Source organism: Physella acuta, unplaced genomic scaffold (genome assembly GCF_028476545.2).
Source record: "Physella acuta isolate Inbredline_101_S28 unplaced genomic scaffold, ASM2847654v3 ptg000685l, whole genome shotgun sequence".
Lineage (NCBI taxonomy): Eukaryota > Metazoa > Mollusca > Gastropoda > Physidae > Physella > Physella acuta.
Genome location: NW_026732204.1, coordinates 123,689 through 149,643, shown reverse-complemented (window position 1 = coordinate 149,643; position 25,955 = coordinate 123,689). Strand labels below are relative to the sequence as shown.

General features: G+C 39.3%; 1 protein-coding gene across 1 annotated transcript; it reads left to right on the top strand.

The window, feature by feature from the left end:
• The first annotated feature begins 6,574 nt into the window (after positions 1-6,574).
• On the top strand, positions 6,575-21,497 carry LOC131949281 (DEP domain-containing mTOR-interacting protein-like). The gene is made up of 9 exons (XM_059311097.1): positions 6,575-7,080; positions 7,867-8,045; positions 10,833-10,953; positions 11,685-11,863; positions 13,032-13,214; positions 19,161-19,307; positions 20,077-20,147; positions 20,248-20,352; positions 20,859-21,497. Exons 1-9 carry the CDS (start codon positions 7,013-7,015, stop codon positions 20,994-20,996), a joined length of 1,191 nt encoding a protein of 396 aa, XP_059167080.1. The 5' UTR covers positions 6,575-7,012; the 3' UTR covers positions 20,997-21,497.
• The last annotated feature ends 4,458 nt before the right edge of the window (positions 21,498-25,955 follow it).

Genomic DNA, 25,955 nt, shown 5'->3' with positions numbered 1-25,955 from the left:
CATTAAGGTGTACTTTAGCCCTTGTATACCGAGGTCATTGAAATAGATGAACTCTACTTCATCTGCCCAATGTGTCTTGGGCACAAACAGTAAAAGTTGATGAGATGATGATGATATAGCATGGTAGGGGGGGAGGGGTTATAGGACGATCCGTCCTTATGGGACAGCTGTTTATATATGTATGTATATATATATATATATATATATATATATATATATATATATATATATATATATATATATATATATATATATATATATATATATATATATATATATATATATATATATATATATATATATATATATATATATATATATATATATATATATATCAGGGGCGTAGCGAGGGGGGGGGGGGGGGGCGGGGGTGCGGACCGCACCGGGTGACACCATTTAGGGGGGTGACACCAAGGCAGAAAATGGCAAAATATAGAGAGAAAAACTTGAGGGGGGGGGTGCAAATCGAAAACTAGAAAGTTTGTCCCCGGTAAGGGTCGCAACGCCTCTGGGGGGTGACACCATTAAGTGCCGCACCGGGTGACACCCGACCTCGCTACGCCACTGATATATATATATATATATATATATATATATATATATATATATATATATATATATATATATATATATATATATATATAGATGTAACTAGGGGAAGTTACCAGAGACATAAGAACGCAGTACAGCGCTGTCAACTTTGACACGACTGATGCAATAACGCAGGTGTTGGCTGATAACGATCAGAAAGCCAAGGCGTAGTATCTTGGGAAGCGATACGATAAGAACGCAATACGGTCTGTCAACTTTGATGGGACAGGATGCAGATGGCTTATTAAATCGGACTGTACGACAGAAGCGGCGTAATTAACATTCTGATGCAACGATTAGAATCGATTACGATTACGATTATGATAGAACCGAATACGATTACGAATACGAAGGGGATATATAGGAAGGCGACGGCTGAGCTGGCTCTCTCTCTCTCGATCAGTCAGTCAGTGTGGCAGTATCAAGTTGGTTATTGAACGGGTTAGCCGTATTGTGTTAAGAAGGACGATAGACATGTGCATTCAGTTATGTGAAGACTAGTGAGGACTGTTGGGGGTCAGTTGATTCCGACTATTATTGTGAAGCATTTCTTTTGATTCATTATATTATTGTGAAACATTTCTTTGATTCATGTAATAAAAGGATCAATAGTGAACCTGCATCTTCGAGTATCTATACTGTGGTCGATGTTGTATAGAATGAGTGGTTAGACTCGTTAACATTTGGCACTACAGGCAAATAGACTCGTTACATTTGGCGTCGTCGGCAGAGGAATCCAATTAGACCAGCCGCTTTAGGCAAATAGTCTCGTTACATTTGGCGCTGCGGACAGGATGAATTCAACGAGACTTGCCGCTTGAGGCACCCATAGTCAACCTTGTTCATAACTGTGTTTCGTGTGTGTGTGAATTCGGACATTCAGGAACAGTGAAAATTGAGGAACGAGGAAAATTTTTCATACACACACGGTAAGAAAGAACTCTTTTTTTTTTACTCAAGGAATAAAATGTCTACTCTGGACGAGAAGCAGACCCATATTGTGGTCCTGCCCAGAGAGTCCCACATTAACAAATTTTACGGGGACGGTGATCCAGCTTTAACCAACAGGTTCAGTGAAGAGGTCAAAGCGGCCTGGGCCTCGAGACACATGTCACCAGAGGAAAGATTAAGACTGCTGATGGGCAGTATAGGAGAGACGGTTAGGGCAGAGGTCAAATGCCACGATAAAACCATCCAATCAGATCCAGATAAGGTGCTGGATCTAATTATGGAGACCTTTGGGGAGAGACGGTCGGGATCGCAACTGCTATCGGGGTTCGTAGGCTTAAAGCAGAGAATGGCGGAGAGTGCGATGGGGTATTCACACCGAATGAACAGGGCCTTTGATTCGGTAAAGGGCAAAACACCTGACATTGATGTACGCCTACTGAGGGACCATTTCATCGAGGGGCTAGCAACCCCGATCTTAAGGAGAGAGTTGAAAGAGGAGGTCCACAAAGACCCGCAGTTGACCTTCCTTCAGGTCAGGAACTCATTGATCCGCAGGTCCGAGGATGAGGACCAATCGAACTGTTCGGTGGACAAAGTCTCTGTGCCGGAACAGAAACAATCCCCACCCACAGGGACCGGCACGGTGGAAACCATGATGGCTCGACTGTTGGCCCACCTGGATAAGGTTGACCAACGATTGGAGAGGTTAGAAGGCAGGTCAACAGCTGAGAATCAGGGCAAAAACGGGACAAAACAGGGACGGGTTGGACAGCCGCGACCTGCCGGTCCATCGCTCCGGTGGACGGCTGACGGTCGACCAATTTGCTGGTCCTGCTCACAACCCGGACATATGGCACGGTACTGTCCGGTAAAACGATCGCCCTCTGTAAGGCAGGTTAGGGCTACAGAGCGGCGAGGTTATGGCGTAAGAAACAAAAGGAAACAAACAATGAAAGAGTCTCAAACAAGACTCGAAGAGAAATTGTCAGATATTGAAAAAATGAACTGTGAAATGAACTTGAATGTTGAAAAGTTTCAAGTGAACAATTTGTTGGCTAAGAAAAATGATGATAAGGAAGAAATTGGTAGACTTAAGAATGAGATCTCAAGGTTAACCATGAAACTGGATAGGGAAAGTTCATGCAAATTAAAAGCACAGGAGAAATGTTCATCTTTAGAGTGTCTGTTATCTGAAGAAGAAAATAGAAAATTTGTACCTGGTTTTGCAAAAATTGCCGCACCATTGCATGACTTGGTAAACAAAATGACAAAGAAACACAGTAAGGAGAAAAAGAAAGGTAAAACACAACTGATAGGTGAATTATGGACTGATGAATGCCTGAACTCGTTTAAGCTCTTGAAAAAGGCTTTGACAGAGACGCCGATATTAGGATACGCGGACTTTGACAAACCATTTCGGCTAGAAATTGACGCCAGCTCTAAAGGTCTGGGAGCTGTGCTATCACAACAACAAAAGCAAGGTTTCAGGGTTATTGCGTATGCCAGTCGAGCTCTGAAGGAATCAGAGAAGAACATGACAAATTACAGCGCCATGAAACTAGAACTTTTGACATTAAAATGGGCTGTGACTGAAAAATTCAGGGACTATCTATTAGGTGCTAAATGTGTGGTATACACTGACAATAACCCCTTGAGTCACCTAAAGACAGCAAAGTTGGGATCAATCGAACAGCGATGGGCAGCAGAATTGGCACTCTTTGACCTGGAGATAAAATATCGCCCGGGGCGGTCCAATGGCAATGCGGACGCCTTATCAAGGAATCCTTACGAGAGACCGGGCGATGAGGAAGAAACGCTGACAGGAATATGTGAGGTCAGAGCGTCAACAGATATCCCTCACGGGGTGCAAGTGAGGCAAAACGGACAGACCGGGGTGGAGCACATATCCACAGAGCCCGGACTTATGGACATTAGTGATTTTAATTGCCTTAATCACAAAGACATAAGAGATGCCCAGAGAATGGATAGTGGCTTACAGCCGCTGTTGAAACACGTCCAGGAACAAAAATTCCCAGGAAGAAGGGAAAGAGAACAATTTGGTCGAGAAACAAAGAAAATACTGAGTCAGTGGGACCGTCTCAGTATAAAGGATGGTGTTCTCATGCGGAGAATTCATGACCAAATTGATGGGACAATACACCAGGTGGTGGTGCCTGGACAATTACGAGAAGAAGTGCTAAGGTTGGCACATGACAGGGCAGGACACCAGGGTCAGGACAGGACGCACAAAATATTACGACGGAGGTGTTACTGGCCCAATATGGAAATGGAGGTCAAACGCCATTGTGAGGCTTGTGTGAGGTGTCAGCATGCGAAAATGCCAGTTGTCAAAATGAGACAGCCATCAGGACACCTATTAGCGACAAAACCACTAGAGATTGTGGCTATGGACTTTACGTCGTTGGAGCAATCATCGGATGGGACGGAACATGTGTTGGTAATGACTGATGTATTCACCAAATGGACTGTGGCGGTGCCCACACGAGATCAGACTGCCAAAACAGTGGCAAAGGTCTTAATAGAACATTGGTTCATCAAATATGGCATACCAAGACAATTACACTCTGACCAAGGAAGGGCCTTCGAGTCAGAAGTAATTAACCAACTGTGCAGCCACTACGGGATCAACAAATCTAGAACAACCACATTTAATCCGAAAGGAAACGGACAGTGCGAGCGGTTCAACCGCAGCATGCATGATTTGCTGCGTACCCTAGAACCTGAACAGAAAAAACGTTGGCCTGATTTTCTCCCAGAGTTGGTATATCTATACAACTGCACCCCCATGCCACAACCGGCTTTTCGCCACACATGTTGCTGTTCGGACGGGAGGCTCGACTCCCCCTTGACTTATTCCTAGGAAAAAAGGAGAGTATGACTGGCTCATACACTGCACTGGAATATGTGAATGAACATATGAGACGAATTAGAGAAATGTACAGGGTAGTACAGGAAAGACTAGAACATGAAGCACGGCGAAGGGAACCGCCGGTACAGACAAAGGACCCGCCACTCAAACTGAACGACAGGGTATTACTGCGTAGCCACCCGTTAGGCAGAAACAAAATCCACGACCTCTGGGGACAGGAGATATGGCAAGTCGTGGAGATGCCTAAAGTAGCAGGTGGCCCCTTTAAGATAAGACCCATCGATCACACCAAACCGGATCGGTGGGCGAATATTGCTCAATTAAAGAAATATTGTCATAGTCAAGAAGAGCAGTTACACACAAGGAAACCCAAGACAATTAGGGAACCGGAAACTATAACGGAAATTCACATACCCATCCCGGAACCATGTCACCATCAACAGCGCAACAGCGATACACAAGGGGAGGATACCGGCAACAAGGAGGATCCCGGTCCTTCCAGAAGCAGAGAGACAGTAGACCATCAGATAAGTGGTCCGCGGAGAAGTTTGAGAAACAGAAAGAATACGAAATTTTTTGTCAGCAACCATCAATTCTTTCATGGTCGCGCTGGTATGAGAACAGACTGTTCAAAAAGTCATAAAAGTGAACTGGTGAAGGCACCAAACGAAAAAAGGTGGATGTGAATTCTAGAACTGTTTTGTGTCTGAGGAAGATGATGTAGACACATTTGATATGTGAAATAGGGATAACGGTCAATCTTATACGAATGTGACGACATCGACAGTGAGTGGAACAATAAATTTTTTTACGGTGGTGCGATTGACTTTGAAGGACTGCACCTGCCAAGCGTTGTTTGTGGTTGATAACACACAAAAAAAGGCAGGGGTGGATGTAACTAGGGGAAGTTACCAGAGACATAAGAACGCAGTACAGCGCTGTCAACTTTGACACGACTGATGCAATAACGCAGGTGTTGGCTGATAACGATCAGAAAGCCAAGGCGTAGTATCTTGGGAAGCGATACGATAAGAACGCAATACGGTCTGTCAACTTTGATGGGACAGGATGCAGATGGCTTATTAAATCGGACTGTACGACAGAAGCGGCGTAATTAACATTCTGATGCAACGATTAGAATCGATTACGATTACGATTATGATAGAACCGAATACGATTACGAATACGAAGGGGATATATAGGAAGGCGACGGCTGAGCTGGCTCTCTCTCTCTCGATCAGTCAGTCAGTGTGGCAGTATCAAGTTGGTTATTGAACGGGTTAGCCGTATTGTGTTAAGAAGGACGATAGACATGTGCATTCAGTTATGTGAAGACTAGTGAGGACTGTTGGGGGTCAGTTGATTCCGACTATTATTGTGAAGCATTTCTTTTGATTCATTATATTATTGTGAAACATTTCTTTGATTCATGTAATAAAAGGATCAATAGTGAACCTGCATCTTCGAGTATCTATACTGTGGTCGATGTTGTATAGAATGAGTGGTTAGACTCGTTAACATTTGGCACTACAGGCAAATAGACTCGTTACATATAATATATATATATATATATTATATATATATATATATATATATATATATATATATATATATATATATATATATATATATATATATATATATATATAATTACAACCATAATTGTTTCTTCTTTCCTGATCACGATATCACAGAGTTGTAGTTACACTGAATCTACAGTAAGTGAAGGAAAATGTGCGCCTACTTGAGGTTGCGAAAGCTTCAGAGGCGTAGCGAGAGGGAGGAGGGGCGGGGGGTTACATATGTCCCCGGGTGCCGACCCTAAGGGGCGCCAAAATGGGTTGGAAAAAAAAATTAAAAGCTAATTTAAGCTGCAGTTTTGCATTATAAATATAAAAAAATATTTGGGGAGAGGGCACCAAATTGAAAGTTTGTTCCCAGATGCCGGGAAGGGTCGCTACGCCTCTGAAAAGCTTGGAGTAAACACAGTGGTTAAAATATAATGTTATACATTGACTTGACGCATGTTAACGAACCTACCCCACAGCAACTAGGCAACGTGTCATTAACGTGTTGCTAGCAATTAAAGTAAATCTTCATGCACTGATGGGTAAAACGCCGTCTGTCTGATTAGGGAGTCCAGGCCGTAATTGTGTACAGTCCGTGGTCTAAAAATAGAACTAGAGTTTTTTAAAAAGTTGCGTGGTGTGTTGGATGCAGTTATATTTATTTTAACTAAACTAGGCCTAGTGTGTTGATAAGACATAAACAATAATCAGACAGGGTGATAATACTGTATCTGATCTCATCGGAGCAGACGATTGTATTGACAGCAGACGATTGCGTTACATTAAAACGGATATTAAAAATAGTGGTGTAATTTTTTTTTTACGAAACAAGTCTGATATTTATTTGTTTTTAATTTTTAAAAATTCATAGAAACGAAAAAAAAAACGACAACAGCTTAGCTTGATGACTTTTCTCATTAAGAAAAGTAAATTAGGATCGTTAAAGGAAAAATTCAAAATTTGAGCCGACCTGGTGTGTAGCTGAGTCCAGGTTGTGGCAGTTGTTGGGGAGATGGGAAGACGTAAGACACGTTGGGACTCCAACAGTTATGGGATTTACATCATTGGTGAACAGCTGCGGTGAGTTACACATCAACAACTTCATATCAGTAGCACATTCATACGCATATGTATATGTATACACACACGCACTATATATATATATATATATATATATATATATATATATATATATATATATATATATATATATATATATATATATATATATATATATATATATATATATATATATATATACAGAATATATATATATATATATATATATATATATATATATATATATATATATATATATATATATATATATATATATAGTGCAGTTAGAATAGTGTACCACAAAAACTGATGCTATAAAATAAAGGCAAAATGCAAGCAATGCATTCCATTATTATAGCAATCGAGCTTTGGATGGCTTGTAACGTTATGTTACAAAATTATTATGAAAATTAAACACATTGTAAAAAATGATATTGATGATGAGGGTGTTCGTATGTGCATTATCAAATAACCTGTCAGGCTAATAAAGATAATCAATACAAACAACACACTACAATGTTTTGACTTGGTTATAGGATATGAGCTTGTATGTAATGGTCTCTCTTTTCACTCTTTCTCTCTTTATATATATGTAGGCCAGTATATATATATATATATATATATATATATATATATATATATATATATATATATATATATAGACAAACCTTTTAAAATTAGAAATTAAAGTCTTTTTCCTATCTTTTATTGTAGACAGTTTCAAATTTTATCACTTGTTGCTGATTCTCAAATTAGAAGAACACATTTTAGATATCAAATCTCAGTGAATTATATTTTTTCCATTAGAGAGCAGATGCACAAGCAAGGTCAGGTCAAGGACAGACGGTACCACCTGAGGAAGTACAAGAAATGCTTCATTGGGCGTGACGCCATCGACTGGATCCTCAAGATGCACCACGCCCCCTCGCGTGACGAGGCGGTGCGGGCCATGCAAATTTTACAGAAAAGTGGCGTCATACATCATGGTTAGAAAAATATTCAAATTTTACAGAAAAGTGGGGTTATCCATCACGGTTAGAAAAATATTCAAATTTTACAGAAAAGTGGCGTCATACATCACGGTTAGAAAAATATTCAAATTTTACAGAAAAGTGGCGTTATTCATCACGGTTAGAAAAATATTCAAATTTTATAGAAAAGTGGGGTCATACATCACGGTTAGAAAAATATTAGTCAAATTTTACAGATAAGTGGCGTCATCACCACGGTTAGAAAAATATTCAAATTTTACAGAAAAGTGGCGTCATACATCATGGTTAGAAAAATATTCAAATTTTACAGAAAAGTGGCGTTATTCATCACGGTTAGAAAAATATTCAAATTTTATAGAAAAGTGGGGTCATACATCACGGTTAGAAAAATATTAGTCAAATTTTACAGATAAGTGGCGTCATCACCACGGTTAGAAAAATATTCAAATTTTACAGAAAAGTGGCGTCATACATCATGGTTAGAAAAATATTCAAATTTTACAGAAAAGTGGCGTTATTCATCACGGTTAGAAAAATATTCAAATTTTACAGAAAAGTGGCGTCATACATCATGGTTAGAAAAATATTAGTCAAATTTTACAGAAAAGTGGCGTCATTCACCACGGTTAGAAAAGTAGGGCTCTGGCCGTAGGGGGCGCCAAAATGGGTTGGAAAAACAAATTGGAAGTTTGAGGGGGGTGAGGGTGCAAATCGAAAGTTTTGAGGGGGGTGCAAATCGAAAGTTTGAGGCGGGGGTGGAAATCGACAGTTTGTCCCCGGGGGCACGAAAACAATTGCGGGGGGGGGGGGGGGGGCGGGCGCTTTTAATAAGTTTTGCCTAGGGCGCGAAATAACCTGACCACACCTCTCCATCGGACTCATTATAGAGTGGCTCTCTTTATGTGTAGAATGTCACAAAATTTCCAATTCTTTCGTCTTCCATAGTGAGTCAGCAAGTCTATCTTGACATTCACATATAGATCTAGCTGTTATAGATACGTTACTTTTTAAAAAAAATTTTACCAACGACCCAATACTAGAATCGTATCAAATATAGATTATAGTCCACGAATTGTTAGGTATTTATTTCTTATCTGACAATGTTCATATCAGACATGTAGTCTCCGAGCAAAGGGGACCTCGGATCGTTAGGATTAGTGCTTTAATGCACTCTGTTTATATGTCCTTCTTCAAAACCTACTTTGTATTTTTAAATTTTACATTCAGGGTTTAACACAGTCTAATTGTTAAACCCTTTACAACTTAATATATCACAAACATATGTATTTGACATTCAGGGCTTTACATAGTGTAATTGTTACATCTTAATATATCACAAACATCACTGTACATTATAATTGTTTCAAAGTAATGTATGTATAAGATATGCACATAACAAACCCCCACGCCAGACAAAAAATGCACGCATACCCTACAAACCCGCACATTACGCCCATACCCATATAATACACAAACCTACACATTACGCGAATACATACTCATATACGCATTACCTTTCACCAACACGCACGAGCCGTATTGACTAACAAGACTTAATAAACGGATGGTTCATGCACGTGCATCTCAGGCTGGAGAGGTTATGAAAGGTCAGTCTCTGATAACTACTCACTCCCTATCAGACATCGACAACCACACGTCAATTAACAAACACCGATAGCCACTCATTCTTCATATGTTAATGACCACACCAGAAGCGTAGTGAGGGGGGGGGGGCGGGGGGGGGAACATATGTCCCCGGGCGCCGACCTTAGGGGAGGGCGCCAAATTGAAAGTTTAAGGGGGGGGTGTGCAAATGAAAAGTTCGAGGGGAGGGGCGCAAATCGAAAGTTTGAGGGGGGTGCAAATGAAAAGTTCGAGGGGAGGGGGTGCAAATCGAAAGTTTGAGGGGGGGGGGGGGAGTGCAAATGAAAAGTTCGAGGGGGGGTGCAAATCGAAAGTTTGTCCCGGTCGACGGGAAGGGTCGCTACGAATCTGGACCACACGTAAAAAAAATACAACACTACACACGTTGTGGGGGCAGGACATTAACCCTCCCCCTCTCTCTACCCTCCTCCAGTCAATTACCCACTGCCCTCCCGAAAACTGAAGTAGGACATTACTCTTTATCGATTACAAACTTACCCTGAGACCTAATCCTAACAATAAACTTTCCATAACCGTAATGTAATCTTAGAGTTAAGGTTAGGACTAGGGCAGGGGTCGGCAACCTGCGGCTCGCAAGCCGCATGCGGCTCTTTTGATATCAAGATGCGGCTCTCTAGCTCTTTGCACAAATACTAATAATCTTCATAAAAAAAATATTTGAAATAAAAAAATGTTAGTGGCTCTTTAAAACCAGGGAAATTTTAAAAATTGTAACTTTTGGCTCTTCCGCTTCAAAAGGTTGCCGACCCCTGGACTAGGGGGATGGCTTGTACATTTTTAACAGGAGACAAGCATATTATTTAGCAAATTATATAACGCGTAGGGAAAAAATAAATACGATTTTCTTTGATCAAAGTCGACCCATTTTACTCATGCATTTAATAGAAAATCATGTTTCTTAATGTACCGGGAACAGGGGGTGGGGTATTACAGTAGGGGGGGGGGTTGACCTGGGGGGGGGGAATGACAGGGAAGTGGGTAGCGATACGGGGGTGTATTTATGTAATTGAGATCGGGTTAATGTCATAGACCTCACGCCGAATCAGACACCCTTTACCATGTCTATATACCCACTCTCTTATAAACCACCACTCCCCCTCCCCCTGCCTGTTCCAGTGGTGGACGAACACGAGTTCCGGGACCAGCACCTGTTCTACAGATTCACCTACGACGACAACACCTATCGTCTGGACAAGGAGCTTTCTTTCTTCTACCGGGGCGTCGAGATCTACAACAAGTAAACAACTTTTTTATAGCTCACTCTACAACAAATTAATCTACAACAAGTAAACAACTTTTTTATAGCTCACTCTCCAACAAGTAAACAACTTTTTCTATAGCTCACTCTACAACAAATTAATCTACAACAAGTAAACAACTTTTTCTATAGCTCACTCTACAACAAATTAATCTACAACAAGTAAACCACTTTTTCTATAGCTCACTCTACAACAAATTAATCTACAACAAGTAAACAACTTTTTCTCATAGCAACAACTGATTCATCTACAACAGATTTGTCCCGGTGAAATACATCTAAAGCCGATTAAACTAAATTAGATGTTTAACAAAAATAAATAGAGGTCACATACTTCTTCACCTAGGCGTATGAAGGGATGGTGTGGTCAGCACTATGCCCAGCCGCCTTTACTTTCCATATCGAAACTTTGGTACAGAACTGGGTGATATCAGGAACGTTCTACAGTCACAAGCCCGAACCGAGATCCAAACTCGAGACCTTTGGGGTTGTAGTCAAGCGCTCTACCACCCCACCTAGCCGTCCTATATAGCCTAGGCTCATTAAAAAATATATTTTCCAGTTATCGTTGTTTTTCATTCAATTTCTACTTTATAATTTCGTTAGGTTGGTTAGGTGTTCATTTCAATGTACTAAAACAGTTTTTCATATTTTCTTGTTGAATTAAACACATTACAAAAAAAAACCGTAACTGTAACTTGTGTTCCCAGGATGAGGTCTAGCACGGAGGGTGTGATGAGGGACTTCTACCACAAGGGGATGCTGTACTCTGAAGCTTTCTATGGCAGCGATGCCGTGGACTTTATCCTCATCAGCGAGGCTGACCAGGAGAGGAGTCTTGTGGTCAACGAGTTTAGAGATTTGTTGGAGAGGGATATCATCAAACACGGTAGGTGGTTGTATGGTGTTTTAGAGATTTGTTGGAGTAAATGGTGTTTTAGAGATTTGTTGGAGTAAATGGTGTTTTAGAGATGTGTTGGAGTAAATGGTGTTTTAGAGATTTGTTGGAGTAAATGGTGTTTTAGAGATTTGTTGGAGTAAATGGTGTTTTAGAGATTTGTTGGAGTAAATGGTGTTTTAGAGATTTGTTGGAGTAAATGGTGTTTTAGAGATTTGTTGGAGTAAATGGTGTTTTAGAGATTTGTTGGAGTAAATGGTGTTTTAGAGATTTGTTGGAGTAAATGGTGTTTTAGAGATTTGTTGGAGTAAATGGTGTTTTAGAGATTTGTTGGAGTAAATGGTGTTTTAGAGATTTGTTGGAGTAAATGGTGTTTTAGAGATTTGTTGGAGTAAATGGTGTTTTAGAGATTTGTTGGAGTAAATGGTGTTTTAGAGATTTGTTGGAGAGGGATATCATCAAACACTGTAGGTGGTTGTATGGTGTTTTAGAGATTTGTTGGAGTAAATGGTGTTTTAGAGATTTGTTGGAGTAAATGGTGTTTTAGAGATTTGTTGGAGTATATGGTGTATTAGACATTTGTTGGAGTAAATGGTGTTTTAGAGATTTGTTGGAGAGGGATATCATCAAACACGGTAGGTGGTTGTATGGTGTTTTAGAGATTTGTTGGAGTAAATGGTGTTTTAGAGATTTGTTGGAGTAAATGGTGTTTTAGAGATTTGTTGGAGTAAATGGTGTTTTAGAGATTTGTTGCAGTAAATGGTGTTTTAGAGATTTGTTGGAGTAAATGGTGTTTTAGAGATTTGTTGGAGTAAATGGTGTTTTAGAGATTTGTTGGAGTAAATGGTGTTTTAGAGATTTGTTGGAGCAAATGGTGTTTTATAGATGTGTTGGAGAGGGATATCATCAAACACTGTAGGTGGTTGAATGGTGTGGAATCGCATTGGAGATAGGAATGTCACTTAAAGTACGGCAAAGTTTTAGCTCGGTATCGTTATCTGTGAAAACGATTCTAATTATCTCACTGTGTTAGTCATGTATCTATCTTATCAAGAAAATACATGTAATATACTTTTGAATTAATTTTTTAAAAATGTTATGCCCCCCCCCCCCCCTCCTTCGTACACCTACCATCGGAACCGGATATCCCACACAACAGTCACAGACGACTACCATTTCAGCGACGATCGTCTGATATACGAATTCAACCTTGACCTCAACAAGCCGTGCCTGCTACAGGATGTCCTCGACATGACCCCCATCAAGAAGAGCAGCGAGGGGGAGAGAACGGAGGCTGGGGACGGGGATGACAGAACGTCTGACTCTGGGCACGGGATTCCGGGTGAGCACCTGCTTAACTGAAAATGAGCGCTTCTATTATAAAATAAGGATATAAATAAAACGCCTTAAATGAATCAAAGATCCATTACTTTCAAAATATCTATATATATAATTCTCTTCTGGGAGCCGTTAGAAAACAAGCTGCAAGCGCCTCCTTGCAGTTCCCTCTCTTTCTCTCTATCACTACCACCCCCACCCCACATTGTCTGGCGAGCTGTGGTCACGCTGTTTACATTTTACAATCATAGAGACGGGTTTGGTGACGGCTATTAGGGGCAGATAATTTAGTTTGAGACATTTTAAACTTAGAGGAGGTAACTAAGAGGAGGCTGCTTTCACGGGGGTGGGGGGGGGGGGGGGGGGGGGGGGGGTTAGTGTTTTAAGCGAATATTTTCAGTGGCAGCATTGGTACTGTCGAATTCACAAATTATAAATTACTAAAAAGTAGAAAAAAAAACCCAACTAAATAGCGGCGTATGATACGCAGCGGGTCGGCTCGTTACTAATAAAACTAACACTGATTTTAGTTATTACTATTAGTGTCATTTGAGAATAAGCCCCCCGAAAGTATTACTTTAAAGTATATTATACCTAAATGCTTTTCTCCATATTTACTCAAATCAGTGTCGTCGCTAGATCGGGTGTCACCTGATGCGGTCCGCAACCCCCCCCCCCCCCCCCACGCCTCGCGACGCCTCTTATTCTAATGAAATCATACACGTCATCGTGTTGATGTGCAGATTAGAAAGTGTAACATCACCACGTCACACCGTTGTATGTAACAACGTGATTAAAAAAAAACTTAATCACATTTTTAAAGACGTATATAAACTGTAAGCCTATTCGGCCAATGCACTAAATGATGACCAAGGTCGGTAAATATTTTGAAAGAGAAATCGCTGTTTCAAATACTGCGCGTGATTTTATAAAATATCTATTTTCTGGATTATCTTTCTTTATTTGAATAGATTATTTCCCTTTAAAACCGATCAAGCCTGCTTTCGATGGGGGAGGGGGGGGGGGGGCAAATTGAAACATCTGTTGCACGTTTTAATTATGTGACTTAATGTCGTCTGCACGTGTTACGGTCCTGACGACAACACAGAACGTATGGGAGGAGAGTAAAGCTTACAGAGACCCAACAGTAAACCTTTCAGAGGCCTAACAGTAAACCGATCAGAGACCTAACAGTAGACCTTTCAGAGACCTAACAGTAAACCTTTCAGAGACCTAACAGTAGACCTTTCAGAGACCTAACAGCAAATGTTTTAGAGACATAACACTTTACAACACAGCGCGATACATTCAATAATAAAGTTTTGTTAACGAATTGCGTATTTGTTCAAATCGCTTTGCTAACAAAATTTTTTTTTGTATAATGGAAAATCATTTCTAAACAGCTTTTCGTGTGTATCCCATTGCAGTTCAAGTACATTCGTTGCTCAATTTTTCCACATGATAGATTTAAAAAAATCTAGATCTAGAAGCATTCTAAACTCGTATTAAATTGCATCCGTCTGTTGTAGTTTTACTTAACACTTAAGTTTGTTCATTAGCAATAAGATTACAATTTTAAGGCTGTATTTAACACTGAAAAGGAAATTTTTTAAAATATTTCGACCTATTTTATTTTGATTTTTTTTTGACACGCATTTTTTCAATATTATTATTATCTAATGTATCCTAACATAAAATATTTAAAAAGTAAAAATTAAAAAGAAAAAGATTGTCAAAGAATGTTTATGATGGTATCAGGGTTTATATATTTGTATCAGGCCTACCTGCTAGAAGAATAATTAAAGTAAAGCTCTAACTCTAAACAATTACCCGTATGTAAATCAGCATGGATAGTTATTCATTATCGATTAGTTACCGCTATTCAACTTTAGCCTATTGGTGGATGAATCTAGAGACATGTGCACGTATGTTATTATCCAGCTCATTTCTCAGTAGACCAACACTAAATAGTATGTGGATATGTAACTGCTGTGTTTTTGTCGTTATATCACGTGATAGCCCCTTATGGGCGCGTGTAAGTTTCAACTTTACTCCATTTAGATTGATTTACTTACTAATACCCAGCTTTATCTGATGAAGTTATTTTGTGTTTATATATCTTATATGTATGTAGGTTATACACACATGCATACATACACACACACACACATATATATATATATATATATATATATATATATATATATATATATATATATATATGTATATATATATATGTATATATGTATATATATATATATATATATATATATATATATATATATATATATATATATATATATATATATATATATCTAATATATAAAGCTCAGTTCTGTATGTGGCGGACAGAAATGTGCATCGTTGGCATTTCTACGGATTCAAGTGTTAGATCAATTATCGTGCGCAGTCGTCTAAATTTACGAGTCAAAAAATTACCATTGAAAGTTTTTAAAAACAATTTTCATTCTATTTACTTAGAAGAATAATTTTCAATTATGAACACGACATAAAATTTTTAAAAAGTGTATCGACGTTTATAAAATTTCTAAAATTGTGTCGGAAATGTATTGACTGCACGGTTACTTCCCTTTAATAAAAAAAATTCTTAAGAAGAAAGAATTTACATTTTATTACTTTGTTTTTGGTGTTAAGAAAAAAAAATAATTACATAATTAGCGGGGATTGATTAAGTGCAATGTAGTTAGGTATTTTTAATACTGCCTTTTATTTATTCTATACACTGAACATACTGTTGAATAATTATTTTTTTTAAAAATCAATAACATTTAATAAGCCAGGTCCTACAAATCATATACGTTTATTTCTTTTCATTTACGGATAAGCTTGGAGTATTATCATTTTTGTTCACTAAATTGAAACAGGCGCGTCCGCCGGCGCCCCTGCACGGTTCGATTTGGCACCCTGGGCTATCATGTGAGCGCTATGCTGCATAATTTTGTTTTGAACAGTGCGATAGACTATGGATAAGAAAGGTTACTATAGTCTTTAAGTGAATCAAATCCGGGCGTCCTCCGGCACCCCGACAGGGTGCTATTTGGCGCCCCGGGCCTTCCGGTGTACGCTAGGGTATCTACGTTCGCGTGAGTTCAAAAGACTATCGATAAGTTATGTACTATAGTCGTTTACCAAGTTCAATCAGGTGGTGACGTCATGGTGCGTCCTCTGGCGCCCAGAAAGGGTGCTATTTGGGGTCCCGGGCCTCCCGTGTTCGGTTTCGCGCCTACGTTCATTAAAGTGAGTGCAAAAGACTATGAATAAGTTGGGGTACTATAGTCGTTTATTAAGCTGAAGCAGGCGATTCAGCCCCGTGAGCACTTTGCGTTTATGTTCGCGTTAGTATTTTCTTTGTGTTTAGGTTGGGTTTGCGTTAGTGGTTGCGTTTTGATTTGGTTCGTTTTTGTTTTCTTTTTTCGTTTTCGTTTGTGTTTTATTTTCTTTGGGTTTGTGTTTGTATTTGTGTTTGTGGTTGGTTTTGCGTTTGGATTTGGTTTGTTTTCGTTTGTTTTTGCTTTTGTGTTTTTTTCTTTGGGTTTGTGGTTGGTTTTGCGTTTGGATTTGGTTTGTTTTCGTTTGCTTTTTCGTTTGTGTTTTTTTCGTTGGGTTTGTGTTTGTGTTTGTGGTTGGTTTTGCGTTTGGATTTGGTTTGTTTTCGTTTGCTTTTTTGTTTGTTTTTTTCTTTGTGTTCGTATTGGTGTTTGTGTTTGTGGTTGGTTTGTTGTTAGGTTTTTGTTTTCGTTTGTATTGGTAATTGTGTTAGCTTTTATTTGCGTTTTGTTATTTTGGTTTTGGTTGGTTTTAGTTTGGGTGGGCAATGCCGGGTTTATGATGATAACTAAACATACACGTAATGGTCTTTAACAGAAAGGTTTTTCACAGAAGCCAGAGCAGGGCCTGGCCGGGACGGCTAGTATATATATATATATAATATTCTAAGGTTACAAACCCAATGGGTTATAGAGATCGAATCCTGTAGATCACAATGTGATGGCGGTGGTTAATATGGCAACTCTAATGCGTATATGTCGCAGAAGGCTATGGGGAATGGGTATTGAATGGGCTGACCAATCATAGTACAGTCCGTAAAAGTAGAAGCAGATAGTTTCTACTACATCTGTTCTACTGTTCACATCGAGGAGAAAGAGAGGGGAAATTTAGAGAGGGGGAAGTTATAAAGAGAGGGGAAAGTTATAAAGAGAGGGGAAAGTTAGAAAGAGAGGGGAAAGTTAGAAAGAGAGGGGAAAGTTAGAAAGAGTGGGGAAAGTTATAAAGAGAGGGGAAAGTTATAAAGAGAGGGGAAAGTTATAAAGAGAGGGGAATGTTATAAAGAGAGGGGAAAGTTGTAAAGAGAGGGGAAAGTTATAAAGAGAGGGGAAAGTTATAAAGAGAGGAGAATGTTATAAAGAGAGGGGAAAGTTATAAAGAGAGGGGAAAGTTAGAAAGGTGGGGTTCGAGATTTCTTCGTGGTATCATTCAGAGTTCAATAGAACAGATTACAGTAGAGGGTCAGGAAAACTAAGGTAGTCAGAACGCCATGTCGAGTGTGCTAAAACAACAGGTAAGATGATCGCTGGTGCAACAGTTTGGGCGAGTCACCATCCTCTGCTAATATCATAGTTTTATATGCCTATATTTTACGTGGTGGAGTTGGGGGGGGGGGGGGGGGGGTTAATCACCACCAACTGCAGACATCATTTAAAGTTTTATATGCGTACTAGCCGTCCCGGCCAGGCCCTGCTCTGGCTTCTGTGAAAAACCTTTCTGTTAAAGACCGTTACCTGTGTGTTTAGTAATCATCATAAACCCGGCATTGCCCACCCAAACCACAACCAACCAAAACCAAAACAACAAAACGCAAACATAACGCTAACACAATTACAAATACAAACGAAAGCAAAAACCTAACAACAAACCTAACCACAACTACAAACACCAATACGAACAAAAAGAAAAAAACAAACGAAAAAGCAAACGAAAACAAACCAAATCCAAACGCAAAACCAACCACAAACACAAATACAAACACAAACCCAAAGAAAAAACACAAACGAAAACGAAAAAAGAAAGAACAAAAACGAACCAAATCAAAACGCAACCACTAACGCAAACCCAACCTAAACACAAAGAAAACACTAACGCGAACATAAACGCAAAGTGCTCACAGTCTAGCCCGGGGCGGAATCGCCTGTTTCAGCTTAATAAACGATTATAGTACCCCAACTTATTCATAGTCTTTTGCACTCACTTTAACGAACGTAGGCGCCAAACCGAACACGGGAGGCCCGGGGCCCCAAATAGCACGCTGTCTGGGCGCCAGAGGACGCACCATGACGTAACGGCCTGATTCAACTTAGTAAAAGACTATAGTACATAACTTATTCATAGTCTTTTGAACTCACGCGAACGTAGGTACCATAGCGTACACGGGAAGGCCCGGGGCGCCAAAATAGCACCCTGTCGGGATGCCGGAGGACGCCCGGATTCGATTCACTTAAAGACTATAGTAACCTTTCTTATCCATAGTATATCGCACTGTTTAAAACAAAATTATGCAGCATAGCGCTCACATGATAGCCCAGGGTGCCAAATCGAACCGTGCAGGGGCGCCGGCGGACGCGCCTATTTCAATTTAGTGAACAAAATGATAATACTCCAAGCTTATCCGTAAATGGAAAGAAATAAACATATAGGATTTGTAGGACCTGGCTTATTAAATGTTATTGATTTAAAAAAAATAATTATTGAACAGTATGTTCAGTGTATAGAATAAATAAAAGGCAGTATTAAAAATACCAACGACATTGCACTTAATCAGTCCCCGCTAATTATGTAATTATGTAGACACGATGTTTTCAGAAGCCTTAGAGTTTATATCGTGTAATCACCACACATCTCATACCATCCTCTATTTCTATCCTCCCCTCCCCAGTCCACATCAAAAGCTTGGCAAAGTTTGGACATGCCCGGCCTTCTATCGACTCGGCCATGTCGGGCGCCAGCAGCAGCACAGGGGGGTCGTCGTACCGTGAGGGGGACGGGTTCGGCGTCCCGTCCCACGGGCTGGAGCCCAAATCAGGTAAGGTTGGGGCACACGCTCCACTCTTTTCTTTTACAGCCTGATCTGAGGTCACTGTTCTACAAGCTATGCATGTAGGTACTAAAGGTTTGACATAACATAAGAACCAAAACAATAGATGTGGATCTAATAGAAACCAGTGTTTCTTCCAGACTTTTTTCTCCAAGGGGGGGGGGGGGGGGCACCTCAAATTTTTCGGGGGATGGGGGGAGGGGGCGGATTAAATTTTCCGTGGGGGTGGGGGGTGGGCGGACACTGGTAAAAATCTACTTTGCTAGGGGGGCGGTAGAATTTCTTTTGGGGGGGGGGTTGGGTGGGGTCGGGGGGGGGGGGGGGGGGGGTGCCACCCTTTCCGAAGAAATGCCTGGAAGAAACACTGATGGAAACTGATATATGAACCTACAGAGTAATTTCAACACCCAAGTGATGCTTTAAAAAAATGAAATCCACTTTTACTTCATCTAGATCTATGTCTTCGTCAATCAAACACAGACCAAATGACCATATACATTCCTATTTCGCTTTCAAACATACCAATACCTTTCACGTGCTTACAGAAGTACAATAAAACTGTAACAACGAAGTGAACATCACTCATATGCTGATTATAAATGACATCAGCTCATTTCGTCTACAATTTTCAATGTCAAAAATTCTAATATATATTTAAGAGAAAAGACGCGCCTTTTTGTATGATAGTCTAACCTAGCTGAAGTTAACATTGTTTTTTTTTTGTTTTTTTTTTTTACATTTTCCCCAATTGTTTCAGTGTTAATACGAACGGCTACAGTCCAAGAATTGGAAAATCCCGCAGCGCCGTATGTGAAAAGAAGTTTTCGGGTAACACCACTTACCGCCACAATCATATTTACACAAATATAAACTTTCTCTAACTTTCATTCTGAATTGTTAAACCGACAACGTTGCTGTTCAATTACAGATCGAGTCTGACGAGATGGGGTTTGGTTTTGTACTGAGAGGGTCGTCACCATGTTATGTTCAGGCGTTGGATCCTTTAGGGCCTGCAGCTAGTGCGGGGATGAAGGTAAACTTAAAATGGTTAATTACGTTCTTAATTGAGCAGTTAGTTGTATACAATACAATCCTTAGTCTATGATACGTTATGGTTTTCTTCCCGAATCGAAATAGCCAGAATTTCGGATGAAATCAGCTTTGTGAAACTTAAATGCACTGAAGTACTTTGGTTCGTTTTACGATTAGTTTTTAGTTATGTGTATGAACACACACACACACACACATATATATATATATATATATATATATATATATATATATATATATATATATATATATATATATATATATATATATATATATATATATGTATGTATGTATTTGTAAATATATATATGTATTTCTAAATATATATGTATTTGTATATATATATATATATATATATATATATATATATATATATATATATATATATATATATATATATATATATATATATATATATATATATATATATATACGAATATCATAAGTCGATTTGAATTGAGTATCATAAGCTACCATTACCTCCCCCAGGTTCGACAGTTTGTATCAAACGTGAACGGTCAGAACGTCCTACGCATGGACCACAGACAGGTGGGTCAGATGATCGCCCAGCAGAGCAAACTGGCTATCACCGTCCTCATGTACAGGTGTGACGTCGATCGCCTCTGACCCTGGTCACGTGACCATCCATTCAGACGATTACAATAATAATACTCATGATTTTTTCGCGACATCATTTATAATGAAAGTCAGCTGACTGGGTTTTTCAACAAAAAAAGTGCATTTTATTTATCGAAAGTTTACCATCTCATTAACTACTTGCAATTGTACATTTCCTGTTGAAATAATTATGTTTCCCTCCCTTTACTGTAGTAGCATACGTTGGCAATAAATGTGTATTATTACGTAATTCCTGTGTTTTAATGTGTACATAAATCGGGTGAAACTTTTATAATGTTCAATGATTATATTCATTTCTATTTTTTTCGATTAAAAAAAATCATTTCTTCTGAAACTGAATACAAGAAGATGAACGAGGGTATCATAGAAATTTTAATGAATTAAATGAGAAATCCACTAATTATGGATTTGTATTTAGACCGTTTTACACAACTAGATAAGTTCATTTTATAAATGGTTCATAAAATATATTTTAAAACAATTTTCAATGCGTTGTATTTTTTATTATACCTTTCATATTTTGCTAAATTAAATGGCTGAAATGTAAGATTTTAGCTACTTTATTAGAATATCAATCTATTTAATTCATTGTGAAAAAAAAATTAAACATTTTTCTAATACGAAACATGGAGATTTTGTGGTGTTGACATATTTTGAGTACTTTCGTGAGTGTGGGACCATTCGTGAAAATTATTTTTTTTAGAAATGCTCTGGGGAGTTGGAGGGGGGGGGGAAGCAATAATAAATGCTTGAAAGAAACACTGCTGGCTACGTGAAATATTTGCAATGTCTGTTTCTTTACACCAATCTCTTAGAGGAGTCAAACAGTTTGAAGTCTCTTGAAAAATCAGATTTTCGGAGCAACGGGTCAGATTCATGTTTCGTGAAGTAAAGTCCGTTTCCTACACCAGTAGAATTCCTAATAGAAAAACATAACATCACTCTCACTTCTAATGTAGTACCGCAACATCACTTACACTTCTAATGTAGTACCACAACATCACTTACACTTCTAAAGAAGGACCACAACAACTCTCACTTATAATGTAGAACCACAACAACTCTCACTATAAATGTAGTACCACAACCCACTCTCACTTCTAATGCAGTACCACAACCTCACACTTCTAAAGAAGGACCACAACAACTCTCACTATAAATGTAGTACCACAACCCACTCTCACTTCTAATGTAGTACCACAACCCACTCTCACTTCTAATGCAGTACCACAACCTCACACTTCTAAAGAAGGACCACAACAACTCTCACTATAAATGTAGTACCACAACCCACTCTCACTTCTAATGTAGTACCACAACCCACTCTCACTTCTAATGTAGTACCACAACCTCACACTTCTAATGTAGTACCACAACATCACTTACACTTCTAAAGAAGGACCACAACAACTCTCACTATAAATGTAGTACCACCACTCCACTCTCACTTCTAATGTAGTACCACAACCTCACACTTCTAAAGAAGGACCACAACAACTCTCACTATAAATGTAGTACCACAACCCACTCTCACTTCTAATGCAGTACCACAACCTCACACTTCTAAAGAAGGACCACAACAACTCTCACTATAAATGTAGTATCACAACCCACTCTCACTTCTAATGTAGTACCACAACCTCACACTTCTAAAGAAGGACCACAACAACTCTCACTTATAATGTAGAACCACAACAACTCTCACTATAAATGTAGTACCACAACCTCACACTTCTAATGTAGTACCACAACATCACTTACACTTCTAAAGAAGGACCACAACAACTCTCACTATAAATGTAGTACCACCACCCCACTCTCACTTCTAATGTAGTACCACAACCTCACACTTCTAAAGAAGGACCACAACAACTCTCACTATAAATGTAGTACCACAACCCCACTCTTACTTCTAATAAAGAACTCTGTTTCCTGTAATACAAGTCTCACTTCTAATGAAGGTCACTATGTTCCCTACAATTTTCACTTTCACTTCTAATCATCTTTTTCTTCTTCGTTCTTAATTCTAGTGTTTGAAGAGATTTCCTCCGACACAATTAAGTATTGCGTGTCACCTTGTTATCCGATTTCTGCTTCCATAGCCTTTGTCCAACCAAGAACAAACTACAAGGCAGCTGTTGTTTGATTTTGGAGTTGTCTCTCCTAGATTATCTGCCCTGGGGTTTTCGTTTCAGCGTCCATGACCTTTAACCGACCCGACCACTCCGACTTCCGACCTCTTCTGTTTTCTATAATAATAACAATTTGCTTTGTAATAATACCAGTCTCACTTCCATAGAAGAACTTGGCTTCCAGTAACAACAGTCTCACTTTTAGCGAAGAACCTTGTTTGCTACAGTACCAGTTCACTTCCAATGAAGAGTTTGGCTCCCAGTAACACCAGTCTCACTTCTATTGAAGAGACTTGCTTCCTACAAAACCAATCTCTTCCAATGAAGAATTCTCTGTTTCCCCCACTACAACCGTGTCTGGGGGTGCGACTGACTCCAACACACCCACAGACCAGTCCTACCGGGGGACCGTCAACAGCACACTGCACACCTTTCCACAAAGCACACTTAACGTGTGATGGCGTGGCCGCTTGATAAAGGTGATGCAGAGGCCGTATCAGGTCCAGAGGTTGAAGAGACACAAATACCCTTCTACCGGCGCTTGAGCGGACGCCAAAGACCTCTCAAAAAAAAAAGTGAAATTCGTTGCTCTGATTTCAAATACTACGTCTCGAATTTCAGCGAATATGAAGGGGCTCGGCAGTGTCGAAGTCAGCCGAGCCCCCCCTCACACTGAACTGGTATACGCTGAGCATCAGAAGAACGAAGTAAGCGTTAAGTCAGAGTAGAGGCGGGGGTAGTCTTTCGAACAAGGCTACACCGCTAGGTACTGACGGTTAGCTAGATCTTTGCTTATTTTATAGCAGGCGACAAGAGATACGCCGTCTATACAGCAACTTATTACTGGCAAAATACTAGTCAAATAACCGATATATATATATATATATATATATATATATATATATATATATATATATATATATATATATATATATATATATAATACGTGGTTATTTGTGTACAAAAATAATAAATAGTCTATAGAAAAGGAAAAATGTAAATAAAAGTTGGAGAAATGTATAAAAAAACGGCATGAAGAAGCACCATTTCATTATGAGAATATTTTATTAAGCAGCTCTCCATAAAGTGATTAGGTACGCACTACGGCTAACCTGGTTTATAAATAGCTCCTTGCTCATTTTAATTTTCATTGGTCATAAATGCGTCTTCAGTTATAAATAGAAATCGATTATTAATATTATTATTATAAGTTTTGTTGATTTGACTATTCTAGGAACGAGACACACAAAAAAAACATGGCATATCGTTCAATTTTATTCACGGTGCCGACAAATAATTCGGTTATTCGAACCCCCTCTGAACTGGCATCACTTATCAAATTTTGCAACTGAAGCACCTTCCGGGGGAGGGGGGGGGGGGCGTTTTAAACCTTCGGAGGGGGCGGACTAAATTTTACGGAGGGGGACGGGGGACGGACACTAGTAAATGCATATTTATTAATAAATTTTATTTTGTTCGTAGGGGGGGGGGGGTACACATTCTTCTGGGGTGGGGGGCACTCGGCGAGCTTTTAACCCCATTTCACCCCTGTTCGTCACAAAAACCAACCAACTACAACTCAGAAACTCTACAGAATGGCCTCACAAAGAACCACACACGTCACACGCTGAACAATAATTCTAACAACAATCAACATGTCCCCCCCCCCCCCCCCGAAAATTTCAAGTGCTCCCCCCCCCCCCCGGATTAAAAAGTCTGGAAGAAACACTGCACCCACCCCTATCCATAAGTTTGTTACAACAAATGATAATATTAGAGCCCCCCCCCCCCTCCCCGCTCCCATTAATCATTGTAACACATCGTCGCACACGTCTGAACTCCTCCCTCCCCCATAAACCTATGTGTGTGGCGTCAAGCATATATGTAGGCATATCAATTAATGGATATCCAGAGCACATACAGTGTAAAAAAGAAAATTATTAGCGGCGTGGACGTTCAACCCTTTCTATCATAACTGAATATTAACAGCTTATTAAGCCTGCTTTCTTTCTACCTATTGACATACGTTCACAAGTTGGGCTGGTACCTTCTTGAATAACGCTGTTAAAAACTGTTGCGAGTTTTTATCTATTGTTTGTTGGTGGTGACGTGGATCCACTGATTCATCGGTAGAACATACACAGTTAGCCTACCCCCCCCCCCCCCCCCCTCCCAAAGCTAGGAACCCTATGGTGCCTGTTATTGGCGTAGCTCTGTTACACGTATTCCTATGTCTATAAATTACGTCTGCCAATTTCTTATAATTAATTATATGTAAAGGGGCGATAAGGCAATCTCGACCATTGCGCTAGATTAGCAAAAGCCTGCCGTGGCAATCATACCAGTAGGATAGTGTAATGTAATTTTTTGTTACATAGTTTTCGAACGTGTTTTATTTTATTCGCATCATTGTTTTCTTTCATCATAAACTAGATCTATCTCTTTTACCGTAATGTAAATTAATGTTTTTTTTTAATTAAGTCAATAACTATTGATGCTTAGACATAGGTTAGATTTATATACAATGTGTAGTGGCCAATTAGGTCCATATTCTAAGAATACCTTTTACAATGTAATTCAATGATGTCGGTCGGCTTCAGCTGTTTGCGTGTTTATTGTTAGTTATAGACATAGGCCTACTGATGTATAGTCTAGCACTCCCTTTTAAAAAAAAAATTACTTTGAGGGATGGGGGGGACACTTCTATTGTTCAGAAAAAATATATACTTCTTTTTAAGTTGGTACGCCAGACTCTCAGCGAAGCTTTGTAATCGTCAATAATTAAAACTAGATAATAATCTAGATCAAACAGAAA

Bases quoted from the DNA above. Each gene is read 5' to 3' on its own strand.
- LOC131949281 (XM_059311097.1), top strand. From the start codon at position 7,013: ATGGGAAGACGTAAGACACGTTGGGACTCCAACAGTTATGGGATTTAC. The intron at 13,215-19,160 runs GTGAGCACCTGC...TCCCCTCCCCAG, and splicing joins CTCTGGGCACGGGATTCCGG to TCCACATCAAAAGCTTGGCA. The intron at 20,353-20,858 runs GTAAACTTAAAA...TACCTCCCCCAG, and splicing joins CAGCTAGTGCGGGGATGAAG to GTTCGACAGTTTGTATCAAA.